Source organism: Myxocyprinus asiaticus, chromosome 9 (assembly GCF_019703515.2).
Source record: "Myxocyprinus asiaticus isolate MX2 ecotype Aquarium Trade chromosome 9, UBuf_Myxa_2, whole genome shotgun sequence".
In the NCBI taxonomy this organism is placed as follows: Eukaryota; Metazoa; Chordata; class Actinopteri; order Cypriniformes; family Catostomidae; genus Myxocyprinus; species Myxocyprinus asiaticus.
In genome coordinates, this window is record NC_059352.1 from 5,802,276 (window position 1) to 5,828,463 (window position 26,188).

Below are 26,188 nucleotides of genomic sequence, written 5' to 3' on the forward strand. Positions count from 1 at the left end.
GATATTTCTTTGTTTGTTTTGAGCAACCCGTCAATACTGACACAATAACATTCACGCAACCAGTGACGTGAATAAAACATTTTTCTCAAATAAATTTCTGTTCCAAGTGCAGATTCTGAACTGTGCATGAGAGGTGTAAAGACTTAGATTATAGACTTTAAGTAATTCACAATACTAACCTCCGTTGCCACTCCAGAAAGAGTGGGTCGGGCTCAGTTGTGCAGTGCCTAAAGTCTCCAATTTGCCAGGCCAAAGGCGCAATTCCCTCGTGCAAGAGGAAATCATGACGAAGCGGCTCACGGCGAGTGTAACGCTGATAGGCGGTAATGAGTCGTCGCAATCGTGCCGTAAGAGCCGAGTCTGCCGGCCACTGTACCCGCCCTTGCTCTATCGCCTCTGCAACAAGATCTCCTGCGAGAGATGCCACAAAGCACCCTCCAAAAGAAAGTAAACTTAAGGCCCACTCAATCTGAAGTCAAACTTAAGGTGAGGTCACTCTAGATGTTGTGCTTTATTCACTGCCATTCATACGAATGCAAAGGTGGGAGAGCGGGTATTTAAAGTTAAAGTTTGGTGAACTCTAAAATTGTGAATGTGTATAACAAAGATACATTTGTCTAATAGACTATCTAGATGTCACAGATTGATCTCTTGGCTTTACAATAAACTCTGATTTTGGTGGGTTTGCATCAATCCAATTTAAAAGAATACAAACTTTAATTTAAAAGAAAAGCTGCATTGTTTGCAGTGTTGGAAGAAATTGGAGTGGACAGAATATTTTAATATTGAGTATATTATTATTTATTCAAAACAGAAGCCATTGAGTGTGACATGTACTGTTGCCCATAGTCGTTATGGGGTCTGGCATTATTTTGTATGCTTAAAATCCACTGTGACCACACCTTAATAGTTTTAACAAAAACAGTTAAAGGTTCTGTTTCGACAAAATAATAGTTAATTAGGCATGTAGGTAAATGAATAAGTAGATAAGGAATACCTGTCACCATATTGTCATTCTTCCCTGTTTCCTCTGACATGGGTTCCTCCTTTATAAAAGAAAACTAAACTTCAATGAACAGTCCAAGAGTTTGGTTAAAACACTAACAATTCCTTTGATTTCCCATCACTACCTTGATCTCTCCTTTCTCCTCTAAATCTTCAGACTTCATGTCATCCTCCTCTTTGATTTCATCACTTTTGCTGACACTGCTGAGAAATGAACAGGTTTTGTAGGCAGCATAACAGCTGTAACAGTCAATAGGTGGAATTCTTATATTGCACATATCCACAGCTGCAATATATCTAGTAAAGGTGCTCATTTCAAAGGATGTTACCTGTCAGATGCATCTGGAATTGCTTCTGCTCCACCTTGTTCTACTGTCAGAGCGGTGACATCAGGAATGCCAACCCGCTCCAGGAAACATAGCTCAGGGTCTGCACGCATGGCGTTATACCGCTCATACCCTACATGGGACATAGAGAGAGTTCAGAACAAACAAAACAAGAGGGAACACAAAATGTTTGCACACATAATGAAAACAAGAGGATGCCAATATGAACTGTAACATTTCACAATAATAAAAATGATGTTCATATAAACGGTAACATTTTATAACAATACAAATGATTTTCATATAAACTTATATTTTAGAATGATAAAAAATGACAATAAAACAAAAACAGAACATTAAAAAATTATGTTTATATGAAAAAAAAAAAAAAAACCAAATAAAACAATTGCCACAAAACATAATGTCACACCAAAACAGAACAAAACATCAAAATCAAAATGTCACAAAAAAAAAAAAAAAAAAAAAAAAAAAAAGAACAAAAATGATATTACTGAGAATGTTTGTGTCTTAACTCACCATGTTTGTGGACTCCAATAAGCAGCGATTTATCCGCTTCAACATCCCACCATATAGTAGGGATCTCAATGTAGTCGATATCAGGCAGGGTTACCTCCAGTTTACTGCAGAAAACACATATCCTCACATATTAAGCCACTCTACAATGTGTGCGTTTACATGCACATTTACATGCGCAGATTAAAAGTCGACAATGTACGTGCTCATGTTAATGCAGAAAACAGCTTTCCTTTATCAGTGTACGGTCATAAATTGCTCAAGAATAAACCGATCGGGGCCTGGGTAGCTCAGTGAGTATTGACGCTGACTACCACCCCTGGAGTCGCAAGTTCAAATCCAGGGCATGCTGAGTGACTCCAGCCAGGTCTCCTAAGCAACCAAATTGGCCCGGCTGCTAGGGAGGGTAGAGCCACATGGGGTAACCTCTTCGTGGTCGCAATTGGTGGTTCTCGCTCTCAATGGGGCACATGGTAAATTGCGCGTGGATCGCGGAGAGTAGCATGAGCCTCCACATACTGGGAGTCTCTGAGGTGTCATGCACAACGAGCCACACGATAAGATGTGCGGATTGATTGTCTCAGAAGTGGAGGCGAGGTGCGCCACCACAAGGACCTACTAAGTAGTGGGAATTGGGCATTCCAAATAAATAAATATTATTTTAAATAAAGAATACACCGATCAACATGGGTAGATTTTTGCCCATTACCCCGATTTTGGGTTGCTTGTAAACACATGTACGCATGTGTTGTATGCATGCCTCTTCACAGTTTGACATCAAAAGCAGAGAATAACACGATTATTTCAAATCTCATGTGAATGCCATTTTCTTTATTTGTCTGATTTTTTAAATAAGCTGATTTTTTGGAGTTATCAACGTATTGGTGTGCATATAAACTGGCTCACTGACAAATGCTTGAAGCATCTCATTCTTTCAGTCTATGTGAGGGTAAGATGCATTCAGTTAAATGTAGTACCTGGCAGGGATTCCTTCAAGAGCCTGAGTTGCAGCTTCACCCAGAACTTCAACCTTCAGATAGTAGAGCATCCGTACCCTCAGCAGCACTCTGTCCGTGAGACAATATATATATAAATGAACAGACAATATTAGAGTGCATTCATTAGATACAATATGTGATGGAAGACATACTCGAGCCCACTATCACTTCTGTTAATCAGCCGAGCAGGCATGGATTAATCAGCCTGTTCAATCTGTATATCTGTCTATCACTAATCTTTGGTTATGAGGTGTCCAGGATAAATGACAAAATGGTATGCCAGCATACTAATATAGAATCTAATGTTGAAGGTGCTGACTTTCTTTAAGATGCCTCACTTATTGCAGTGTTGTTTAAGGTGTTTCTTGTAGCTGTCGTCCTGCAGCACCACCTCTGGGTTACAGTGGACCAGCCAGTCAGCATTCTTCAGCTCAGGTGGACTCAACTGGTTCTTCAGCTTTTTGCCTTTACGACCCCGTGGAACAGGAGCAGACAGACCTGGACAGGTGAAAATCAAGAATGTAATGCTAATCCATTACACTGTTTTTCAAGCATTATGCAACAATTGTTTGTACAGCAATCTTTAGATAGCATTCCTCAAATATTTCTAAAATTTGGAGATGTTAATAATTGGTTGCCGACCAAATAATTGTAAATATTAAATGTGTTCCAAACGACTCCAGTGTCTCCATGTCTTCAGAAGTGATATGATAGGTGTGGGTGAGAAAAAGGTCAATATACAAGTCCTTTTTTACAGTAAATTCTCCTCCTTACCCAGTAGGTGGCAATATGCATGAACAATGCAAATCGCCAAAACAAAGAAGAACTCTTAGGAGAGAAAACAGCTTAGAAGGGCTGTTTGAAAGTGGAGATTTATAGTAAAAAAGGACTTCAATATTGATCTGTTACTCACCCACACATATCATATCACTTCTGAAGACATGGATTTAACCACTGGAGTCGTATGGATTACTTTTATGCTGCCTTTATGTGCTTTTTAAAACTTCAAAGTTTTGGACCTTGTTGACTTGCATTGTATGGACCTACAGAGCTGAGATATTCTTCTAAAAATATTTGTTTGTGTTCAGACAATTTTCATTTTTGTGCAAACTATTCCTTTAAAAGACAGAACATTTTATGCTTAATTAAATCAAATTAAATAAATGGATAATACACATAACTGCATTAAAATACTAAACAAATAACAAAACATTTATTAAAATAGGAAAGAGATTCAAACAGAAAAATTACTGAGGGACTGAACAAATTTATACTGAAGTGGAACAGTGCTAATTACCTGAGTGGTTTTGCAGTGCTTGGTTGTGCCCATCTTTAGTGGGTGTGATAAGGTCCCATATGAAGCTCTTGATTTTGTCGTCTCCTTTGTAATGTCGAACACAGTAGACCAGCAGAGCTCTGCACAACACCTCCATATCTCTCTCCGTCAGGTGCCATTTAAAACGCCCATGATTTAGTATATCCTTCCATCGACCCCACCTGCACAACAAAGAATCAAGTCTGATTATTTGTTCGAGTAAAATATTTCTAATGCACTTCCAAGTCAATGGTTTCCTCAGTGTTTATGCTTTACAACCTGAGAACAGCTAAATTTATAGCTTAAATATTTACACTTTTTACAGAATGTCAAGAAAACCGACACGTTGAATTCTTTTTTTTTTTTTTTTACTTATACTTTTTTACAGAAATTGAACACATTTTTACACTATTAATGCAAAGGGTAAGTGACAAACATTTTTTGGCTATGATTGCAAGATGCAGCTACTGTATATTAATGTAACAACTATTAAAAAAAAAACTGCATACAATGCAATTCAACAGGTCCAAAATGTTTAAAAAAGCACATAAAGGCAGCATAAAAGTAATCCATAAGACTCCAGTGGTTAAATCCATGTCTTCAGAAGCGATATGATAGGTTTGGGTGAGAAACAGATCAATATTTAAGTCCTTTTTTAAACAATACATTCTCCTCCCTGCCCAGTAGGTGGCGATATGCACGAACACTGAAAATCGCCAAAAACAAAAGAAGAACTCTTAGGCGAGAAGAGCACTTCGGAGGGCTGTTTGAAAGTGGAGATAAATAGTAAAAAAGGACTTACACCTATCATATGGCTTCTGAAGACATGGATTTAACCACTGGAGTCGTATGGATTACTTTTATGCTGCCTTTATGTGCTTTTTAGAGCTTCAAAGTTTTGGACCCTGTTAACTTGTATTGTATGGACCTCCAGAGCTGAGATATTCTTCTAAAAATCTTTGTTTGTGTTCAGCAGAAGAAAGTCATACACGTCTGGGATGGCATGAGGGGGAGTAAATGATGAGAGAATTTTAATTTTTGGGTCAACTATATCATTAAATTTCAGATTGATTGGACTTCCTGAGAAAAAAAACTGCAACTATTCTTATACTAGTTGCTGATGATGCAGAGTTTTATTTCCACAGAATGCAAGCCGCATCAGAGCCGCCTGATACTAGACACTAAGGTGGGTGAGAGGTGGCATAACATCTTTACACACAATTTAGGGCCGCCAGTGTCATCATACAAAGCCCAACAAAGCAGATGAAGGACTGACCCGAAAATGAGCAGGTTCTTCTCCACTCTGAAGCACTCTGCTCGGAGGTAGCGTCTGTTGCGCTCACTGAGGCGCCTTGTGCGACAGGGTCGTTCCTCCGAGTCACTGTCGAGTTCAGAGAACTCCATCAGTTCATCATCCTCAAAAGAGTTATAGTGTCGCGTCTGCTTCCGTACACGAGGCGTGTCAATCACCAGACTCTCCTAAACGAGACACGGACAACCATGCTGTTTACAACATATACAGTATGTACAAATATATTTTTATATATACTATAAATATATTTTGTCTGGAAAAACTATATATTTTTCCATAGGGGTAGGGTGGGTGTCATGATTTGCAGATTCATAAACACATTAACAGTAGTTTGGCTCAAGGTTTTTTCATTAATGTAACCCATATGTTTTGACTATAACAAGGTTAGCCTGGTATTCAAATCACCCCCCCCCTCTCTCTCTCTGGTGTAGTCTGTGTGATGATACTCTGGCACTACACCACCTCAGTCACAGTAAATTTGTATGCAAGGCTTGAGGTTGTACACCATCCGGTATGGTACCTTTTCTGCCTTAGAGTCGATTTCCAGCTCAGCAATTTTGGCCCACTTCTGCCAGAAGTTTGGATCGTCCAGTGAAATGTCTGTACGGTTCCCTGAAGACACAAAGCTAGCCTGGAATTGATAAATAATAAATGATTGTAAGCAAAGGATGAGATCACATACTTATGTTGAGTCAGCATCTTACTGGGATATTTAATTATTTGGAATGAAAAGTGGTTGGACTTTGCTTCCTGCTACTTTCTGTTTTTTATTCAGGGAAAAAACACATGTAAAAACTGATATTGTGCCTAAATTAATACACAGGAACCCATGAAGTGTTAAGTTTTACACAGTATTTTTTGTTTTAGTCATAGTTATAGTCTTTTGATGAAAATGTACTTTAAAATTTGTCAATATTTCATCATGTCATATTCATTTTAGTCAGTTTTACCCTGACTAAAATGGCATATCATTTTAGTCAATGAAAATAATAAACAACAGATATTTTTACAGCATTTATTAATCTTTGTTAGTGATAGTTAATAAAAATACAACTGTTCATTGTTAGTTCACATTAGTTCGTAGTGCATTAACTATACAACTTTTCTCCCCAATTTGGAATGCCCAATTCCCAATGCACTCTTAAGTCCTTGTGGTGGTGTAGTGACTCGCCTCCATCCGGGTGGCGGAGGACGAATCTCAGTTGCCTCCGCGTCTGAGACCGTCAATCCGTGCATCTTATCACGTGGCTTGTTGAGCGCATTACCATGGAGACCTAGCGCATGTGGAGGCTTCATGCTATTCTCCGCGGCATCCACGGACAACTCACCATGCGCCCCTCCAAGAGCGAGAACCACATTATGGCGACCACGAGGAGTTTAACCCAACGTGACTCTACCCACCCTAGCAACCAGGGCTAATTGGTTGCTTAGGAAGCCTGACTGGAGTCACTCAGCACGCCATGGATTCGAACTTGTGACTCCCATGTGTGGTAGTCAGCGTCTTTACTTACTGAGCTACCCAGGCCCCAACATATACAACTTTTATAGATTAATAAATGCTGTAAAAGTATTGTTCTTTGGTAGTTCATGTTAACTAAAGTTGTTAACTAATGTTAACAAATGGAACCTTATTGTAGTGTTTTGTATTGTAAATTTAAACATGTATCAATCATATAAAGATAGGCTACATTACATACAAAATACTGCCCAACTGTCCTGGTTGTGAAAACCTGAGCTCCTGAAATAATAGCACTCTTTAGAACTCTTCTTAACTCTTTAGACGTTATCCTACTGTATTCTGAATTCTTCATGCTTTAGAGACTGTTATTCATTTCCTGTGTTTAACTAGTTTACGATATTGCATTGTGTGTAGCGTGTTTTTACGGAAACAAAATTTTCATAATGCAAGTTATGCATTCTGTATTATGATTAGCGCAAAACTTAGTTCAAGTTCACCTGTTCACTCGCTTTATTGTTTGTGCAGATGTAAGTTGTAAAATTACATATATGTTGTGGATAAAGTGATTAATCTCATGTATAAATATGATGCATCTGAGTGAGGTTATTGACCCACTTTTAAAAACAACTACATACAATATAACCTGGAGAGCTATTACTTTCATATTGCAAATCAAAAGGAAATCGCAAAGTACATTACATACAGTATATTTACCATAGTAGCTCAATGGAAATCTGGCCATATGTATTTAATGTACTAATGCACCTTTTCTATGACTTTCACACAACGTGGAGGGATTAAACCAGCAGCCTTTTGGCTATAAGCCCTGATCTTGAACCACTAGGCCACCCAAAAATATCTGTTTTTAACTGGTGTGACTCTGTTCAGTAGATTAGACAGATATACCTTAAATATATATTCCAGATGTTTACCTTTGCAAAAGTCGATCCCTTCCCCTCAGACTGGATTGTGATGGTCTGTGTACGTCGCTGTAGGATCTGATCAATGTCTTCTTCACAAAATTTAGAGCCCTCGTCTTCCTCGTCCATGAGTGCTCCATACGCTCCCTTCCTTAGGAGATCTTCCACCTCCATCTTTGACAACTGCTGAACCTGAAAGAGGAGAACACAGTCAATGTTGTCATTGTAAGTGTAGGGACTCCATAAAGAAATAACAAGGCAGAGGAAGATAATAGGAACTGTGATTAAACATACTTCCAAACTGAACTTTATGTGCTAATCATAGCATACTATTCTATATAATTTATATATAATTATTTATTTTTCACACATTATACATATACAGTGAAATTATTTTTTTCACATAGCCCAGCTAAGCTGGGGTCAGAGTGCAGGGTCAGCCATGATACAGCGCCCCTGGGGCAGATAGGGTCAAGGGCCTTGCTCAAGGGCCCAACAGTGGCATCTTGGCAGTGCTTTGCATCTATAGCTTGAACCCCCAACCTTCTGATCAGTAACCCAGAGCCTTAACCGCTGAGCCACCACTGAAGATATTCAATATCTTTCTGCCCAAGGTATAAAATTAACATTTGAGGGGCCTCATGCAACACAAACAAGTTTCTGTGAAAATTGTTCGTAGAACAATTCCTGACTTGGATTAACAAATGATTTAAACAGAAATGTATTCTGTTTGTGTTTCATGAATGAAATTTTAGTTCAAGCTTCATGAATGACTGCCAAATGAGAGTAAAAACTGGTTTTAGTGTGTAAATAAAATGAAGTTACTGGCAATATTTTTTTAAGAAATAGCTAAATAATGCATGGCTGAAATTGCAATGGAGTAAAATGAATTTAAACCAATAAATATTTAAATAAAAATGGAAAATAAAATACAAAATAAAATCAATATTAATAAAAAACAAAATAAATTGGCATGTACATTACGAATCTACATTACAAAAACAAATAATAATCAAACTACAAAATAATGCATGGCTGAAATCGCAATGGAGTAAAATATAGTAAAAAATTTAAAAAGATAAATGGAAAAGAAAAAATTAAATAAATAATACCTTAAAAAAATAAACAATTCAAAAGTGCAAAATAATGCATAGTTGATATTGCAATGAAGTAAAATGTAGTAAAAAAATAAATAAAAGATGAATATGGAAAATAAAATAATAATAAAAAATAAAATACATAAACATAAAATAAACAATACAAAAATGCAAAATAAAGCATTGCTGAAATTGCAATGGAGTAAAATGGAATAAAAATAATAGTAATAAAAGATTGAAAATAGATAAAAATAATTAAAAAAAATAATTACAATTAAATAAATTAACAAAATAAAATAAAACATAAAACTGCAAAATAATGCATGGTTAAAATAGCAATTTAAGAACTTTTTTTTATACCCTGGAACAACAATACATTTTATTATAATTTTTTTTTTTGCTTGGCATGAAAAAATGGAATTGAAGACAAGTGAACAGTCTGTGTTGAGTCCTAAAAGCTCAATGACTGTTGTGCGTCTTTTAACAACTTTTATCTCTGTGAAAATTTTACTCTAAGAAGTCTATCTAGGTAGCCAGACTTAATGTGCCAACAGATTCAAGGCGCTAACCAATTGAAACAAAAATTTGAAGAAGAAAATTGTGTTAATGATGTTAATTAGTTGATTGGCTAATCAAAACTGCACACTTCTAGGGGTTGTTTTTCTAGATCACTCACCCCGTTGAGACTGCCCTTACGGTTGATGTCCTGTAGAACAGCCTTGTCCAATCCCAGTTTCAGACTGGCCTTGTCAAACATCTCCCTCTCATATGAGTTCCTTGTAATAAGGCGATACACTTTCACCGCTTTACTTTGACCAATCCGGTGGCAGCGAGCTTGAGCCTGTGGAATTCAAAATATATGTTTATAGCAAACAAGATATATATAGTTTTCGGAAAGACTTGCACTCATTAAAGGAATAGTTCACCCAGAAAAGAAAATTATTTTATCATTTGCTCACCCTCTTTTCATTCCATATGATGTTAGTTTTTTTCCGTGGTACACAAAAGCAAATATTTGAGCTCATTAGGCAGCTCTAGCCATACAATAAGAGTTCATAGTGATCAGGTGCTGTCAAGCTCCAAAAAGGACAAAAACACCATAAAAGCACCAAAAAAAAAAAAAAAAAAGGCTTCTGAAGACATGTGTGAGGAACTGACCGAAATGTAACTCAATTAAACTCTGACAATCTTCACCTCTACCGAAGATTGTGCTAAATGCCACTGATGCTTAAAATGCATAGGTTCTCATGTGTGCAGTAACCAAATGTGACAAACCTTTCTTGAGTGCTTTAATAATCATTTTATGGTGCTGTTTTTTTTCGCATCTGTTTGTCCTTTTTGGAGCTTGACAGCTGTGGTCTCTATGAACTGTTGTTGCATTGCAAAAGCAGCGTTCAAAATTGCCTACTTTTGTGTTCTGCAGAAAAATAACAGCAAATGGCTTCGGAACGACATCAGGTTGAACAAATATATAACTATCACTTTAAAGAGGTCATGTCATGAGGAATCAAATTTTCCTTGATATTTTGACAAATAAGAGGTCTTTCTACTATAAAAACATACTGTAATTTCAGAATTCAAAATGTAATCCCCAGTTCAATAAAAGCATTTAATGAAACCAAGTTGCAAAAAAAGCCTCGTTCTTTATTTCCGTGACTTCCCTACATCACTAGGGGAACATTAATTCATTACCGCCTCTACAGTTCAAAAACATCAAAGCCTACTTTTACATTCACGCACCCTTGGCCCCGCCCACTGGTGTTTCAGTTCATCAACTGAGAGAGAAGGACAAACAAGGCCTACTGTGGCCTCATTTACATTACATTTACATTTATGCATTTGGCAGATGCTTTTATCCAAAGTGACTTACAGTGCACTCATTACAGAGACAATCCCCCCGGAGCAACCTGGAGTTAAGTGCTTTGCTCAAGGACACAATGGTGGTGGTTGTGGGGGTCGAACCGGCAACCTTCTGCTTACCAGCCTCACTATTCCTGAACACCAAAGGGGACCCATCTGGACTATTTAAAATTATTTTTGTATTTAAACATGCACAGACAGACGTCTTTGACCACTTGATACATATCTCGGGTCGCTTTTAAAAGACGCGGTGTCAAGTTACAACTCTGAATAGAAGAATCCACTCTCTTTCATTCAGCTGCTGCCTCTTGTTGTTTTGAGCACAAACGCATCATGGATGCGTTCATTCACCCATCTGCACTATTTTTAATTGTTGGTGTATGTAAACATGTGCTGTATGGACGTATTTGACCGTTTAGATTTGATTCCAGCGATGTGCATTTCAGTGCAGGATGATACTGGAAACTGGATGTCTTCATCTTATTTCACCATGGATTGCATGTTTTTTCGGCTCATATCAATGTGGACTGCTTGAGAACCAGTCATAAAACGATTCAAGCTTTGCAAAGAAACTGTTATTGAAGGATAGGGCAGTTAAAAAAACACTTGGACTCGATCAAAAACTAAAGTTGTAAAACGTTTCATTCATGGATATTTCAAATATCATGACTGTATGATAGTTTATGGTGCTGACATCCTGTTAACGCCGGGCGCATCTGTTGACGTGACGCAACGGCTTGAGGCTGTCTACACCTGGCACATCAACGCGAACTTTCTAAACCTTCTATTTGTGTTGTTGGCAGTAGTAACGCAAATGGAATGGGAAATCTGTTGCACCCACAGTAAACAGACGCTTCCATGGTAGAAAGCAACACTAATTATAATGGGTTCTATTGCTTTTGACGCGACACGACTCACGCGTCTGGTGTAGAGAGGGTGTGAATGTTAACAGTTGTGCTTGAGATGAACAGTTTAATATATTCAGATGCAATGTGTTGGATGTGTGTTATGTCTAAAACCTGACATTTAATTTTATAATGTTGTGGGGCCTGTTCATTCTCTTCAGACTGAGTTTTAAAAATGGCTGAATTTGAGGGGCTGCACGATGTTAGCCAATCACAACAGTGGGCATTTACGCTGAAGTTTTAAGGGGAGGCTTATGCCAAAACCGAGCATTTCAGACAGAGGGCCAGAGACAGGGTGGAAAATTATCATATACTACTAAATTATGAATGTTTTAATGCAAAAAAAGTTATTAACATTATCAGTGGATAATAGGGAAGATAATTAAACTATAAAAAAAAGAGCATTTCTTGACCCCTTTAAGGTTTTATTTGGTGGGCTGCTAAAAGAAGAGATAATCACGTTTACATTTGGATCTAAAAGTTGGTAATCTTATTACTGACCTTGAATTTAACCAGCTGACAAAAGCAGAACAAGATATAAAACATCATAAAAAGTTTAAACAGAAACTACACTACATCTTTAAATGGCATCATTGCTAACTGTGGATCACCTGCAAGTCGTTCTGCGGGTTCCAGTCCGAGTCAAATATGATACAGGTGTCTGCGGCAGTGAGGTTGATGCCCAGCCCTCCTGCTCGTGTGCAGAGGAGGAATACAAAGCGGTCAGAATCCACCTTACTGAAGCGATCGATGGCCGCCTGCCGTAGATTCCCTCGAACTCTCCCATCGATACGCTCATACGTATACCTGTATGTAGCATAAACATTGCAGAGATTTACTGGAAGTCATGTGCTGTTTGCTTTCTCTTTTGAATCTATATTCAAGGCATTACAGTCAATTATGGTCACTTAAAAACATGTTGACTTTAAGTGAGTGTAAAAAGTTTGTTTAAGCATCAGCTGAACATTTTTATAAGACTGTATCACCTCCTCTGAATGAGGTAGTCCTCCAGTATATCGAGACATCGGACCATCTGTGAAAACACCAGCACCTTATGTCCCCCAGCCAACAGTTTGGGCAGCAGCTTGTCGATAAGCACTAGTTTACCGGCAGCCTGGATCATGGCCTGGAGCTGAAAATCCACAGCGTCTGGACTGTAGGTTTTCCTGAAGCTCTCAAGAATCTTTTCTTCAGCACCTGAAAGATGAAAGAGGAAGAATATGAGAGTCCATTTCAGTGACACAAATGAAAGGCAATGTAGAGAACTGCAACCAAGATTTTTCATAAATTGTTGTTTCATATTTGGAACGTTGAAACATTTTTTATTACACTTGAGAAGCTAAGATGAGCATAAGATATGAATTGTTTTCAGAAAATGTAGTGAGTTAAATATAGAGTTAAATTGAGAAATGGAACATTCCTTTAGCAATCCCTTGTCTCAGTTCCAAAATCTACCAATAGATTTGTCAAAGGATAGAGTTTTTTTTTTTACTCAATATTAACTCCAAGCGAATTTGAGTTAATATTGTAATAAATAAGTGTTTGTTTCACTTTAGAAATGCTGTGCACCTTTGATTTCCCATTGTTCAATTGAATTATCAATATCGGCATTTACATTGGCCATCCGGTTTAAGCACAAGATTTCTCTAAAAACAAGACTTCACATCTTATGTTATTTTGCTTCTCAAGTAAATGTATCTTGTTTTAAGAGTGTTTAGATATTTTCACTGGAAAACAAGACAAAAAAATACTGAGTTAGAAAATGATTTTTTTGCAAAGTGTTCAGAGTGACAACTGGATTTATATGTTGGACTGAAACCCCTGTGTGTGAATGGAATACAAGAGGCACTGCTGAAATTGTGATTGTTCAGAAAAAGCTTTCATACTTATCAAACAAAGCAAACATTATGGTCAACTGAGCTTGGATCTACAACCAATCTCTAGTGCGAAAGTGACCTTAGACTACACTCCAAACCTCAATTGTAATACATGCATGATTGTGCACACCTGTGATGAGGTATGGGTGATTGCAACACTTGCGAAGCTCCATCATTGTGTTGATGAGGTTGGGCATGTTGTGCTGGTTTGCTCCTTTGGCCAGGAAGGCAAAGTTTTTCTCCAGAATGGCTCGGTAGTACTTCTTCTGAATGTTAGTAAGCTCCACCTCAATGATTGTCTCTTCTTTTGGGGCCAGATTCTTTTCCACGTCATCCTTTAGTCTTCTCAACATCATGGGCTTCAGAATGGCCTGTAACTTCTTAACCTGTAGGTATTAAATATGTTGGTTATTTTCAGGTTAAAGTTAAATCAACACCCAAATCAGAACACCTTTTTCAGTGTTTGCTAAACACGGGAAGGGGGTCGCATTCGTACAACTTGTCCAGTTTATTTACAGGTAGTTACACTTTGTTTTTCTGCAAGATACTGTAAATATGCACAAGCTTCCTCGCAACAATTTGAAGGTTGGAGTTAGTGGTTTTTGTACCTGCTCCTCTGTTTTCAGGTCTCCAAACTCCTCCAAAAAAGTGGTCTCAGAAGGGAACTGCAAGGGTTCGAGGAAGTTCAGCAGACTGAAAAGCTCCTCAACTGAGTTTTGCAGAGGGGTTCCTGTCAGAAGAACTTTATGTTCCTGGAGAGAAGACACAAGAGACACACCAAAACAGAAGTTTCATTTTTTTTAAGCTTCACTGTTTAAAGGTGAAGTGTATAATTTCTAAGATTTTAAGAAGGTATTCACCACAACTCAATATGTAAGCGCATGTGCTCTTACTACTGGGCCACGGCTCTGACAGAATTGTTTATTTTTATTAGGGATGCATCGATTTATCGGCCGCCGATATTTATCGGCCAATTATTGACCAAATTAAAACCATCTGCAAATCGGTTTTAAGCATGAAAATGGCGATTTGAAAAACCGATGGTCCATTTACAGTGCATCCGGAAAGTATTCACAGCGCTTCACTTTTTCCACATTTTGTTATGTTTCAGCCTTATTCCAAAATGGATTAAATTCATTATTTTCCTCAAAATTCTACAAACAATACCCCATAATGACAATGTGAAAGAAGTTTGTTTGAAATCTTTGCAAATTTATTAAAAAAAAAAAATGAAAAAAAAAAAAAAAAAATCACATGTACATAAGTATTCACAGCCTTTGCCATGACACTCAAAATTGAGCTCAGGTGCATCCTGTTTCCACTGATCATCCTTGAGATGTTTCTACAACTTGATTGGAGTCCACCTGTGGTAAATTCAGTTGATTGGACATGATTTGGAAAGGCACACACCTGTCTATATAAGGTCCCACAGTTAACAGTGCATGTCAGAGCACAAACCAAGCCATGAAGTCCAAGGAATTGTCTGTAGACCTCCGAGACAGGATTGTATCGAGGCACAGATCTGGGGAAGGGTACAGAAAAATTTCTGCAGCATTGAAGGTCCCAATGAGCACAGTGGCCTCCATCATCCGTAAATGGAAGAAGTTTGGAACCACCAGGACTCTTCCTAGAGCTGGCCGCCTGGCCAAACTGAGCGATCGGGGGAGAAGGGCCTTAGTCAGGGAGGTGACCAAGAACACGATGGTCACTCTGACAGAGCTCCAGCATTTCTCTGTGGAGAGAGGAGAACCTTCCAGAAGAACAACCATCTCTGCAGCACTCCACCAATCAGGCCTGTATGGTAGAGTGGCCAGACGGAAGCCACACCTCAGTAAAAGGCACATGACAGCCCGCCTGGAGTTTGCCAGAAGGCACCTGAAGGACTCTCAGACCATGAGAAACAAAGATTGAACTCTTTGGCCTGAATGGCAAGAGTCATGTCTGGAGGAAACCAGGCACCGCTCATCACCTGGCCAATACCATCCCTACAGTGAAGCATGGTGGTGGCAGCATCATGCTGTGGGGATGTTTTTCAGTGGCAGGAACTGGGAGACTAGTCAGGATCGAGGGAAAGATGAATGCAGTAATGTACAGAGACATCCTTGATGAAAACCTGCTCCAGAGCGCTCTGGACCTCAGACTGGGGCGAAGGTTCATCTTCCAACAGGACAACGACCCTTAGCACACAGCCAAGATAACAAAGGAGTGGCTCCGGGACAACTCCGTGAATGTCCTTGAGTGGCCCATCCAGAGCCCAGACTTGAACATCTCTGGAGAGATCTGAAAATGGCTGTGCACCGACGCTCCCCATCCAACCTGATGGAGCTTGAGAGGTCCTGCAAAGAAGAATGGGAGAAACTGCCCAAAAATAGGTGTGCCAAGCTTGTAGCATCATACTCAAAAAGACTTGAGGCTGTAATTGGTGCCAAAGGTGCTTCAACAAAGTATTGAGCAAAGGCTGTGAATACTTATGTACATGTGATATACATCGTTTTTTATTTTTAATAAATTTGCAAAGATTTCAAACAAACTTCTTTCACGTTGTCATTATGGGGTACTGTTTGTAGAATTTTGAGGAAAATAATGAATTTAATCCATTTTGGAATAAGGCTGTAACATAACAAAATGTGGAAAAAGTGAAGCGCTGTGAATACTTTCCGGATGCACTGTATAATAAATTATCATCACATTTTGTAAAAACTCTCTGACCCAAATGTACAATCCAGAAATAATGATAGCCACAGAATGTAAAAGGGTTGGCACTCCAAAGAACATGTAATATGTACTTGTTATTCTTTCTCATAATGAGGAAAAACTGTCATTAAAGATGTGACAGTTGTGAAAGCAGCACTTACCTACTGTATTCACGATAAGGTAAACCCATCCAAAACGCTTTGAAACCAGTAAACTTTGACTTCTGAGACATTGGTATGGTACAAATTAAGGCTGCACGATTGATTGAGTAAAGATCGAAATCGCCATATGATCTTGTGCTATTACAAAAGCTTGAAAGGCTGCGTATAAAAATAGACTGCAATCAGCGCTTCATTCAGCATTGTGTAAGCAAGCAGCGCCCTCTAGCGGTCTAGACGGCATTTTCCGTTATCCAGTACACCACGATAGAACTTATAAGGGTGTTTTGTTCCTTTGGTAACTTTTTATTTTTCCATGATGTGGTCGACATTTCTGTGGAATTGCCCAACATATGCATAATATGAATTTATGATGTTCTATTATATACAGTACAAACATGTAAAATGTGAGTTCTGTAGTTTTGAATTGCAAAAAAAGAAGTGCAAAAATGTTTTAGAAGAACAAATTAACCTTTATTCACATCAAACATCATGCTTTGATATTGCGTTATTTTTTTTATTTTTTTTTACTTTTTATTTTCTATTTATCTTTCATTGTGGCTCTCTATAAAATGTTGACCTCTCATGTGTTCAACAGATTCAATCAATGTGCAATGGAAATAATTTTTTGTTGGAACAAAAGCTTTTGTACCTCTTGGAACACTTTTAAAACATAATTCCTAAGCAAAAAAGGGATCTGATGACAAAATAAGGTAAGTGGCAAAATTTCTGTATCTGCATCAGCCAATACATTTTTGTGTGAATCGGTATCGGTCAAAGGTTTTCATATCGGTGCATCTCTAATGTCTATATATTAAAATGTACAGTAGCATTAAAAAGTATATTCTAGATCCCACTGCAATTCAATGAGGATACCCAATCAGCTGTGAGGGTTTGAGATTTCTTTTTTCTTTTTTTTTTTTTTTGGAAAATACAGCACTGCGTCAAAATGTATTTTAACTTTCACTTACTGGCCATACTGCAGTCATATGTAAAGTGAGATGAGATTACTCATTCTGTGCCGGGAGAGGATGTAGAGTACGTATGTTAATGCAGTGAAGCAGAACTGAGTAGCTAAATGAGATGTGCACAAGAGGGACAGACTTGCGATCAGCTACACCTCCTCTTTTCTTCCTCTTTTCTGCAGAGTGATTTCTCTGAATCAGTTTCAGATAGAGCTGTAGATATTATTAACATAGATACGATGACATATAAACCCTAGGTCAAACATTTCTGTTTGAAGAGTTTAATGGTCATTGAAGTTTCAAAGTGTAAGGTTCTGTTTGTCTAGCCTGCTATTAGTAAAATATGTTAATTTCAGAGTTCTAGGTAAGGCCTATTTACACAAAATCAGAATTTTTGGCAGGAAAGATTTCACGAAAGCAAAACAATGCACCTCTATGAACTCCTTTACACCAACGTCTAGACTCAGTCGTCAAACATTATGTGAATAGTTCTGATTAGTGATATATCAGTATTAGTATTCATTAATCAGCTGACATTCAGCTATTTGGGACTTATGGCATTAACCAATACTGTGCACGAATGGCCCATTTCAAGAAAATGTAATTCCTTCTTGTGTTAGTTGCAATTTTCTGCTTTGAATTATTTCTACGTACATTTTTGTAAGAATGTTTGTTAAAAATTGGCAATTTTGTGTACATCGTACTTGCCATCATTAAACTGTATTATCCCACATACTGTATGTATACAGCATTATCTGGGACATTGACCACCATCTCTAGACATTGAAACTAACCATTAATACCCCACACTGGTTTTAACTTTACATTTTTTTTTTTTAATTACACTTTCATGTCACTTAGTTGCACTGGACTTGGTGTGAACATGCCTTAACAAATTTAACAATATCACACAGAAGCAAACAATAACCAAACAAGCATCAGTGCAAGTCTCTTAAACTAACCAGGTTCATGAGTTTGAGCCCCTCCAGCAGTTTACAGTTGCGGTTTTTAAGGCGATGAGCCTCATCGATCACCACACAGCGCCAGTTAATCTTCTTCAGTTCAGGACAGTCTGCCATTATCATTTCAAATGTAGTGATCACTCCTTGAAACTTAAAGTCGCCAAGCACTATATTTCCCTGAAGGAGCAAGAGAGCGGTTGTGAGAAACAAATTGTATGCACAGTACAAACAAATATAAACTACACCTAAAATCACTGTATTAATGCCTCTCTCTAACTTAAAAACTCTTCCCTAATCTGTCTGTCTGACTCACCTGTTCATCTCGGTGGTACATCTCGTACTGCAGGATCATCTGCCGGCTGATCTGACTGCCATGATAAACGATGACGTTCATATCTGTCCAGGTGCGGAACTCTCTCTCCCAGTTAGTGATGGTGGAGAGAGGGGCGATGATGAGGAAGGGTCCTCTCAACCCCATGAGGAAAATCTCAAACAGGAACGTGATAGACTGGATGGTCTTCCCCAGCCCCATCTCATCAGCCAGAATACAGTTCTTCCTATATCAAGATTGCAATAATAAATAAACGGACTTGGAATTGGTCACATGAGCATCTTTTTGCAGAATCAAATTCTGATTATTAGTATTATTAATAAACTCAGCAAAAAAAGAAATGTCCCTTTTTCAGGACACTGTATTTTAAAGATAATTTTGTAAAAATCCAAATAACTTTACAGATCTTTATTGTAAAGTGTTTAAACAATGTTTTCCATGCTTGTTCAATGAAACATAAACAATTAATGAACATGCCCCTGTGGAACAGTCATTAAGACACTAACAGCTTACAGACGGTAAGCAATTAAGGTCACAGTTATAAAAACGTAGGACACTAAAGAGACCTTTCTACTGACTCTGAAAAACACCAAAAGAACGATGCCCAGGGTCCCTGCTCATCTATGTGAACATGCCTTAGGCATGCTGCATGGAGGCATGAGGACTGCAGATGTGGCCAGGGCAATAAACTGCAATGTCCATACTGTGAGACGCCTAAGACAGTGCTACAGGGAGACAGGAAGGACAGCTGATCGTCCTCACAGTGGCAGACCATGTGTAACAACACCTGCACAGGATCAGTACATCCAAATATCACACCTGCGGGACAGGTACAGGATGGCAACAACAACTGCCCGAGTTACACCAGGAACGCACAATCCCTCCATCAGTGCTCAGACTGTCCGCAATAGGCTGAGAGAGGCTGGACTGAGGGCTTGTAGGCCCGTTGTATGGCAGGTCCTTACCAGACATCACAGGCGACAACGTCGCCTATGGGCACAAACCCACCTTCGCTGGACCAGACAGGACTAGCAAAAAGTGCTCTTCACTGACGAGTCGTGGTTTTGTCTCACCAGGGGTGATGGTCGGACTCGCGTTTATTGCCGAAGGAATGAACGTTACACTGAAGCCTGTACTCTGGAGCGGGATCGATTTGGAGGTTGAGGGTCCGTCATGGTCTGGGGCGGTGTATCACAGCATCATCGGACTGAGCTTGTTGTCATTGCAGGCAATGGGAAGACATCCTCCTCCCTCATGTGGTACCCTTCCTGCAGGCTCATCCTGACATGACCCTCAATGCCACCAGCTATACTGCTCGTTCTGTGCATGATTTCCTGCAAGACAGGAATGTCAGTGTTCTGCCATGGCCAGCGAAGAGCCTGGATCTCAATCCCATTTAGCACGTCTGGGACCTGTTGGATCGGAGGGTGAGGGCTAGGGCCATTCCCCCCAGAAATGTCCGGGAACTTGCAAGTGCCTTGGTGGAAGAGTGGGGTAACATCTCACAGCAAGAACTGGCAAATCTGGTGCAGTCCATGAGGAGGAGATGCACTGCAGTACTTAATGCAGCTGGTGGCCACACCAGATACTGGCTGTTACTTTTGATTTTAACCCCCCCCCCCCTTTGTTCAGGGACACATTATTCCATTTCTGTTAGTCACATGTCTGTGAAACTTGTTCAGTTTATGTCTTAGTTGTTGAATCTTTTCATGTTCATACAAATATTTACACGTTAAGTTTGCTGAAAATAAAAGCAGTTGAAAGTGAGAGGATGTTTCTTTTTTTGCTGAGTTTATTATCTGTTTTTATTAGGATTGCCAAAGTTAATATGTATGTATAACAATGCTATTAACAGCTTTATTTGCATTTAAATGCAAGAAATTAAACTAGTTCAATTGTGTTAACAAAAATCACTACCTGCGTTAAATTATTTTAATTAGGGCCGTCTTTTAAAATTATTCATGACCCCGGACCGTAATAAGGAAGATTCCTGAGCAATTCAAGCTTGAAGTACCACCTGTTTTCTCCAGGGGGCAGTAAGTGAAATTTCAGCTGTATAGGCAACACGCAGCTTATACTGCAACAAACCAACCCTTCAGAACACAGCACAACACGAGGACGTGTCTTGAGTTCAAAAAACAGTTTGATGGAGCGCAAATCTGAACTTGGGGATCTCAAGACATGTTTTTCTAAATACTAAACTACGTTTAACTAGACACAGCGACCTGATCTCGGACTGACTGACGTATTCAATTGCAAAATGGATTGCTGTGAACTGTAGGCCAATGATTGGCTTATGTTCAATAATATGGAAATAAACAACACATTGGATTCTAAAGCCACTTTTTTTATGGCCTCATCAATGTTTAACTCCCCTTTTTAATGTTAGTAATAATATATTAATTGCAAATTATATGTGTATATACAGTGCATTCATAAAGTATTTAGACCCCTTAATTTTTTCACAGTTTATGTTGCAGCCTTATGCTAAAATGCTTTAAATTATTATTTTTTCGCATCAATCTACACTTCATACCCCATAATGACAAAGCAAAAAACAGATTTGTGATAAATTAATAAAGACTGAAATATCACATTAACATAAGTATTCATCCCAGGTGCATCCCATTTCTCTGGATCATCTTTGAGATGTTTCTACACTTTGATTGGAGTCCACCTGTGGCAAATTCAATTGATTGGACATGATTTGGAAAGGCACACACCTGTCTATATAAGGTCTTACAGCTGAAAATGCATATCAGAGCAAAAACCAAGCCATGAGGTCAAAGGAACTGTCTGACGAGCACAGCGACAGGATTGTGTCGAGGCACAGATCTGCGGAAGTCTACAAAAAATTCCGGCTGCACTGAAGGTTCCAAAGAGCACGGTGGCCTCCATAATTCTTAAATGGAAGAAGATTGGAACAACCAGGACTTGAGGGAGAAGGGCCTTGGTAAGAGAGGTGACCAAGAACTTGATGGTCACTCTGGTTGTGTGGAGATGGAAGAAACTTGCAGAAGGACAACCATCACTGCAACACTCCACCGATCTGGGCTTTATGGCAGAGTGGCCAGACGGAAGCCTCTGCTCAGTGCAAGACACATAAAAAAGCACCTAAAGGACTCTCAGACTGTGAGAAACAAGATTCTGTGGTCTGATGAAACGAAAATTGAACTGTTTGGCCTCAATTCCAAGTGTCATGTCTGAGGGAAACCAGGCACCGCTCATCACCTGCGCAATACCATCCCAATGGTGAAGCATGGTGGTACTGTAGCATCATGCTGTGGGGGTGTTTTTCAGCGGCAGGGACTGGGGGACTGATCAGGGTTGAAGGAAAGCTGAATGCAGCAAAATACAGAGATATCCTAAAAGGAATAGTTCACCAAAAAATGAAAATTCTCATTATTCACTTACCCTGATGCCATCCTAGATGTGTATGACTGTCTTTCTTCAGCAGAACACGAGTGAAGATTTTTAGAAGAAGATAGAGCTCTGTCAGGTCCTTATAATGGATGTACACGGCTGCCAGCACTTTGACAGTCCAAAAGTAAATATTTAGGCAGCATAAAAGTAATCCACATGACTCCAGTCCATCAATGAATGTATTCTGAAGTGAATCGATAAGTTTATGTAAGAAACAAGTCAATAATTAAAATGTTTATAACTTTAAATCTGCGCTTCCATCCAGGTCTCTGATGCTGTCTGAAATAGCCGAACACTCGCGTGATGTTCATTCTTCTGTTGTAAATATGCGCCGCTTCCGAATTCTCGAGTGAACTCGCCGACACGCTTACATCACGCTTCGAGTTAGCTGCTGGCAGGAAGTGCCTTTTAAAAGTTAATAATGTTTTAATGATTTATTTATTTTTTACACAAACATATCGATTTGCTTCAGAAGACATTCATTGATCGACTGGAGTCGCATGGATTACTTTTATGCTGCCTAAATGTGACTTTTGGACCGTCAAAGTGCTGGCAGCCGTGTACATTCATTATAAAAAAACTGACAGAGCTATATTGTTTTCTAAAAATCTTCCTATGAGTTCTGCTGAAGAAAGACAGTCATTCACATCTGGTAAGGAATCAGGGTAAGTGAATAATGAGACAATTTTAATTTTTGGGTGAACGATTCCTTTAATGAAAACCTGGTCCAGCTCAGGACCTCAGACTGGGCCGAAGGTTCATCTTCCAACAGAACAACAACCCAAAGCACACAGCCAAGATAACACAAGAGTGGCTTAGGGACAACTCTGTGAATGTCCTTGAGTGGCCCAGCCAGAGCCCGGACTTGAACCCAATCGAACATCTTTGGAGAGACCTGAAAATGGCTGTCAACCGACGGTCCCCATCCAACCTGACAGAGCTTGAGAGGATCTGCAGAGAAGAATGGCAGAAAATCCCCAAATCCAGGTGTGCAAAGCTTGTCGCATCATACACAAAAAGACTTGAGGCTGTAATCGCTGCCAAAGGTGCTTCAACTAAGTATTGAGTTAAGGGTCTGAATACTTCTTGTCAATGTGATTTTTCATTTTTTTATTTTTTATACATTTACAAAATTATCAAAAAATCTGGTTTTTGCTTTATCATTATAAGGCTGCAACATAAAAAAAAATGAAGGGGTCTGAATACTTTCTGAATGCACTGTGTCTATATACACTATATTGCCAAAAGTATTCGCTCATCTGCCTTTAGACGCATATGAATTTAAGTGACATCCCATTCTTAATCCATAGGGTTTAATATGACCTCAGCCCACCCTTTGCAGCTATAACAGCTTCAACTCTTCTGGGAAGGCTTTCCACAAGGTTTAGGAGTGTGTTTATGGGAATTTTTGACCATTCTTCCAGAAGCGCATTTGTGAGGTCAGACACTGATGTTGGACGAGAAGGACTGGCTCGCAGTCTTCGCTCTAATTCATCCCAAAGGTGCTCTATCGGGTTGAAGTCAGGACTCTGTGCAGGCCAGTCAAGTTCTTCCACACCAGACTCGCTCATCCATGTCTTTATGGACCTTGCTTTGTGCACTGGTGCGCAGTCATGTTGGAACAGGAAGGGGCCATCCCCAAACTGTTCCTACAAAGTTGGGAGCATGGAATTGTCCAAAATCTCTTGGTATGCTGAAGCATTCAGAGTTCCTTTCACTAGAACTAAGGGGCCAAGCCCAGCTCCTGAAAAACAACCCCACACCATAATCCCCCCTCCACCAAACTTCACAGTTGGCACAATGCAATCAGACAAGTACCGTTCTCCTGGCAACCGCCAAACCCAGACTCGTCCATCAGATTGCCAGATGGAGAAGCGTGATTCATCACTCCAGAGAACGCGTCTCCACTGCTCTAGAGTCCAGTGGCGGCGTGCTTTACACCACTGCATCCGACGCTTTGCGTTGCACTTGGTGATGTATGGCTTGGATGCAGCTGCTCGGCCATGGAAACCCATTCCATGAAGCTCTCTATGCACTGTTCTTGAGCTAATCTGAAGGCCACATGAACTTTGGAGGTCTGTAGCGATTGACTCTGCAGAAAGTTGGCGACCTCTGCACACTATGCGCCTCAGCATCCGCTGACACCGCTTTGTCATTTTACATGGCCTACCACTTCGTGGCTGAGTTGCTGTCATTCCCAATCACTTCCACTTTGTTATAATACCACTGACAGTTGACTGTGGAATATTTAGTAGCGAGGAAATTTCACGACTGGACTTGTTGCACAGGTGGCATCCTATCACAGTACCACGCTGGAATTCACTGAGCTCCTGAGAGCGGCCCATTCTTTCACAAATGTTTGTAGAAGCAGTCTACATGCCTAGGTGCTTCATTTTATACACCTGTGGCCATGGAAGTGATTGGAACACCTGAATTCAATTACAGGTGCATCTCAATAAATTAGAATGTCGTGGAAAAGTTCATTTATTTCAGTAATTCAACTCAAATTGTGAAACTCGTGTATTAAATAAATTCAGTGCACACAGACTGAAGTAGTTTAAGTCTTTGATTCTTTTAATTGTGATGATTTTAGCTCACATTTAACAAAAACCCACCAATTCACTATCTCAAAAAATTAGAATATGGTGACATGCCAATCAGCTAATCAACTCAAAACACCTGCAAAGGTTTCCTGAGCCTTCAAAATGGTCTCTCAGTTTGGTTCACTAGGCTACACAATCATGGGGAAGACTGCTGATCTGACAGTTCAATCAAGAAGACAATCATTGACACCCTTCACAAGGAGGGTAAGCCACAAACATTCATCGCCAAAGAAGCTGGCTGTTCACAGAGTGCTGTATCCAAGCATGTTAACAGAAAGTTGAGTGGAAGGAAATAGTGTGGAAGAAAATGATGCACAACCAACCGAGAGAACCGCAGCCTTATGATTGTCAAGCAAAATCGATTCAAGAAGTTGGGTGAACTTCACAAGGAATGGACTGAGGCTGGGGTCAAGGCATCAAGAGCCACCACACACAGACATGTCAAGGAATTTGGCTACAGTTGTCGTATTCCTCTTGTTAAGCCACTCCTGAACCACAGACAACGTCAGAGGCGTCTTACCTGGGCTAAGGAGAAGAAGAACTGGACTGTTGCCCAGTGGTCCAAAGTCCTCTTTTCAGATGAGAGCAAGTTTTGTATTTCATTTGGAAACCAAGGTCCTAGAGTCTGGAGGAAGGGTGGAGAAGCTCATAGCCCAAGTTGCTTGAAGTCCAGTGTTAAGTTTCCACAGTCTGTGATGATTTGGGGTGCAATGTCATCTGCTGGTGTAGGTCCACTGTGTTTTTTGAAAACCAAAGTCACTGCACCCGTTTACCAAGAAATTTTGGAGCACTTCATGCTTCCTTCTGCTGACCAGCTTTTTAAAGATGCTGATTTCATTTTCCAGCAGGATTTGGCACTTGCCCACACTGCCAAAAGCACCAAAAGTTGGTTAAATGACCATGGTGTTGGTGTGCTTGACTGGCCAGCAAACTCACCAGACCTGAACCCCATAGAGAATCTATGGGGTATTGTCAAGAGGAAAATGAGAAACAAGAGACCAAATAATGCAGAGGAGCTGACGGCCACTGTTAAAGAAACCTGGGCTTCCGTACCATCTCAGCAGTGCCACAAACTGATCACCTCCATGCCACGCCGAATTGAGGCAGTAATTAAAGCAAAAGGAGCCCCTACCAAGTATTGAGTACATATACAGTAAATGAATATACTTTCCAGAAGGCCAACAATTCACTAAAAATGTTTTTTTTATTGGTCTTATGATGTATTCTAATTTTTTGAGATAGTGAATTGGTGGGTTTTTGTTAAATGTGAGCCAAAATCATCACAATTAAAAGAACCAAAGACTTAAACTACTTCAGTCTGTGTGCATTGAATTTATTTAATACACGAGTTTCACAATTTGAGTTGAATTACTGAAATAAATGAACTTTTCCACGACATTCTAATTTATTGAGATGCACCTGTATTTGGATGGGTGAGCGAATA

At 39.4% G+C, this 26,188-nt stretch overlaps 1 protein-coding gene across 1 annotated transcript in view; it reads right to left on the minus strand.

The window, feature by feature from the left end:
* LOC127446284 (chromodomain-helicase-DNA-binding protein 6-like) overlaps positions 1-26,188 on the minus strand; it is a 73,482-nt gene that overhangs the window by 16,748 nt on the left and 30,546 nt on the right. The window contains 18 exon segments of the mRNA XM_051707063.1: positions 180-435; positions 998-1,046; positions 1,131-1,206; positions 1,335-1,464; positions 1,869-1,972; positions 2,843-2,932; positions 3,202-3,361; positions 4,161-4,360; positions 5,455-5,657; positions 6,011-6,121; positions 7,882-8,061; positions 9,643-9,807; positions 12,343-12,538; positions 12,718-12,928; positions 13,739-13,994; positions 14,217-14,360; positions 18,388-18,564; positions 18,701-18,944. Of these exon segments, the coding sequence (XP_051563023.1) occupies positions 180-435; positions 998-1,046; positions 1,131-1,206; positions 1,335-1,464; positions 1,869-1,972; positions 2,843-2,932; positions 3,202-3,361; positions 4,161-4,360; positions 5,455-5,657; positions 6,011-6,121; positions 7,882-8,061; positions 9,643-9,807; positions 12,343-12,538; positions 12,718-12,928; positions 13,739-13,994; positions 14,217-14,360; positions 18,388-18,564; positions 18,701-18,944 (2,952 nt within the window).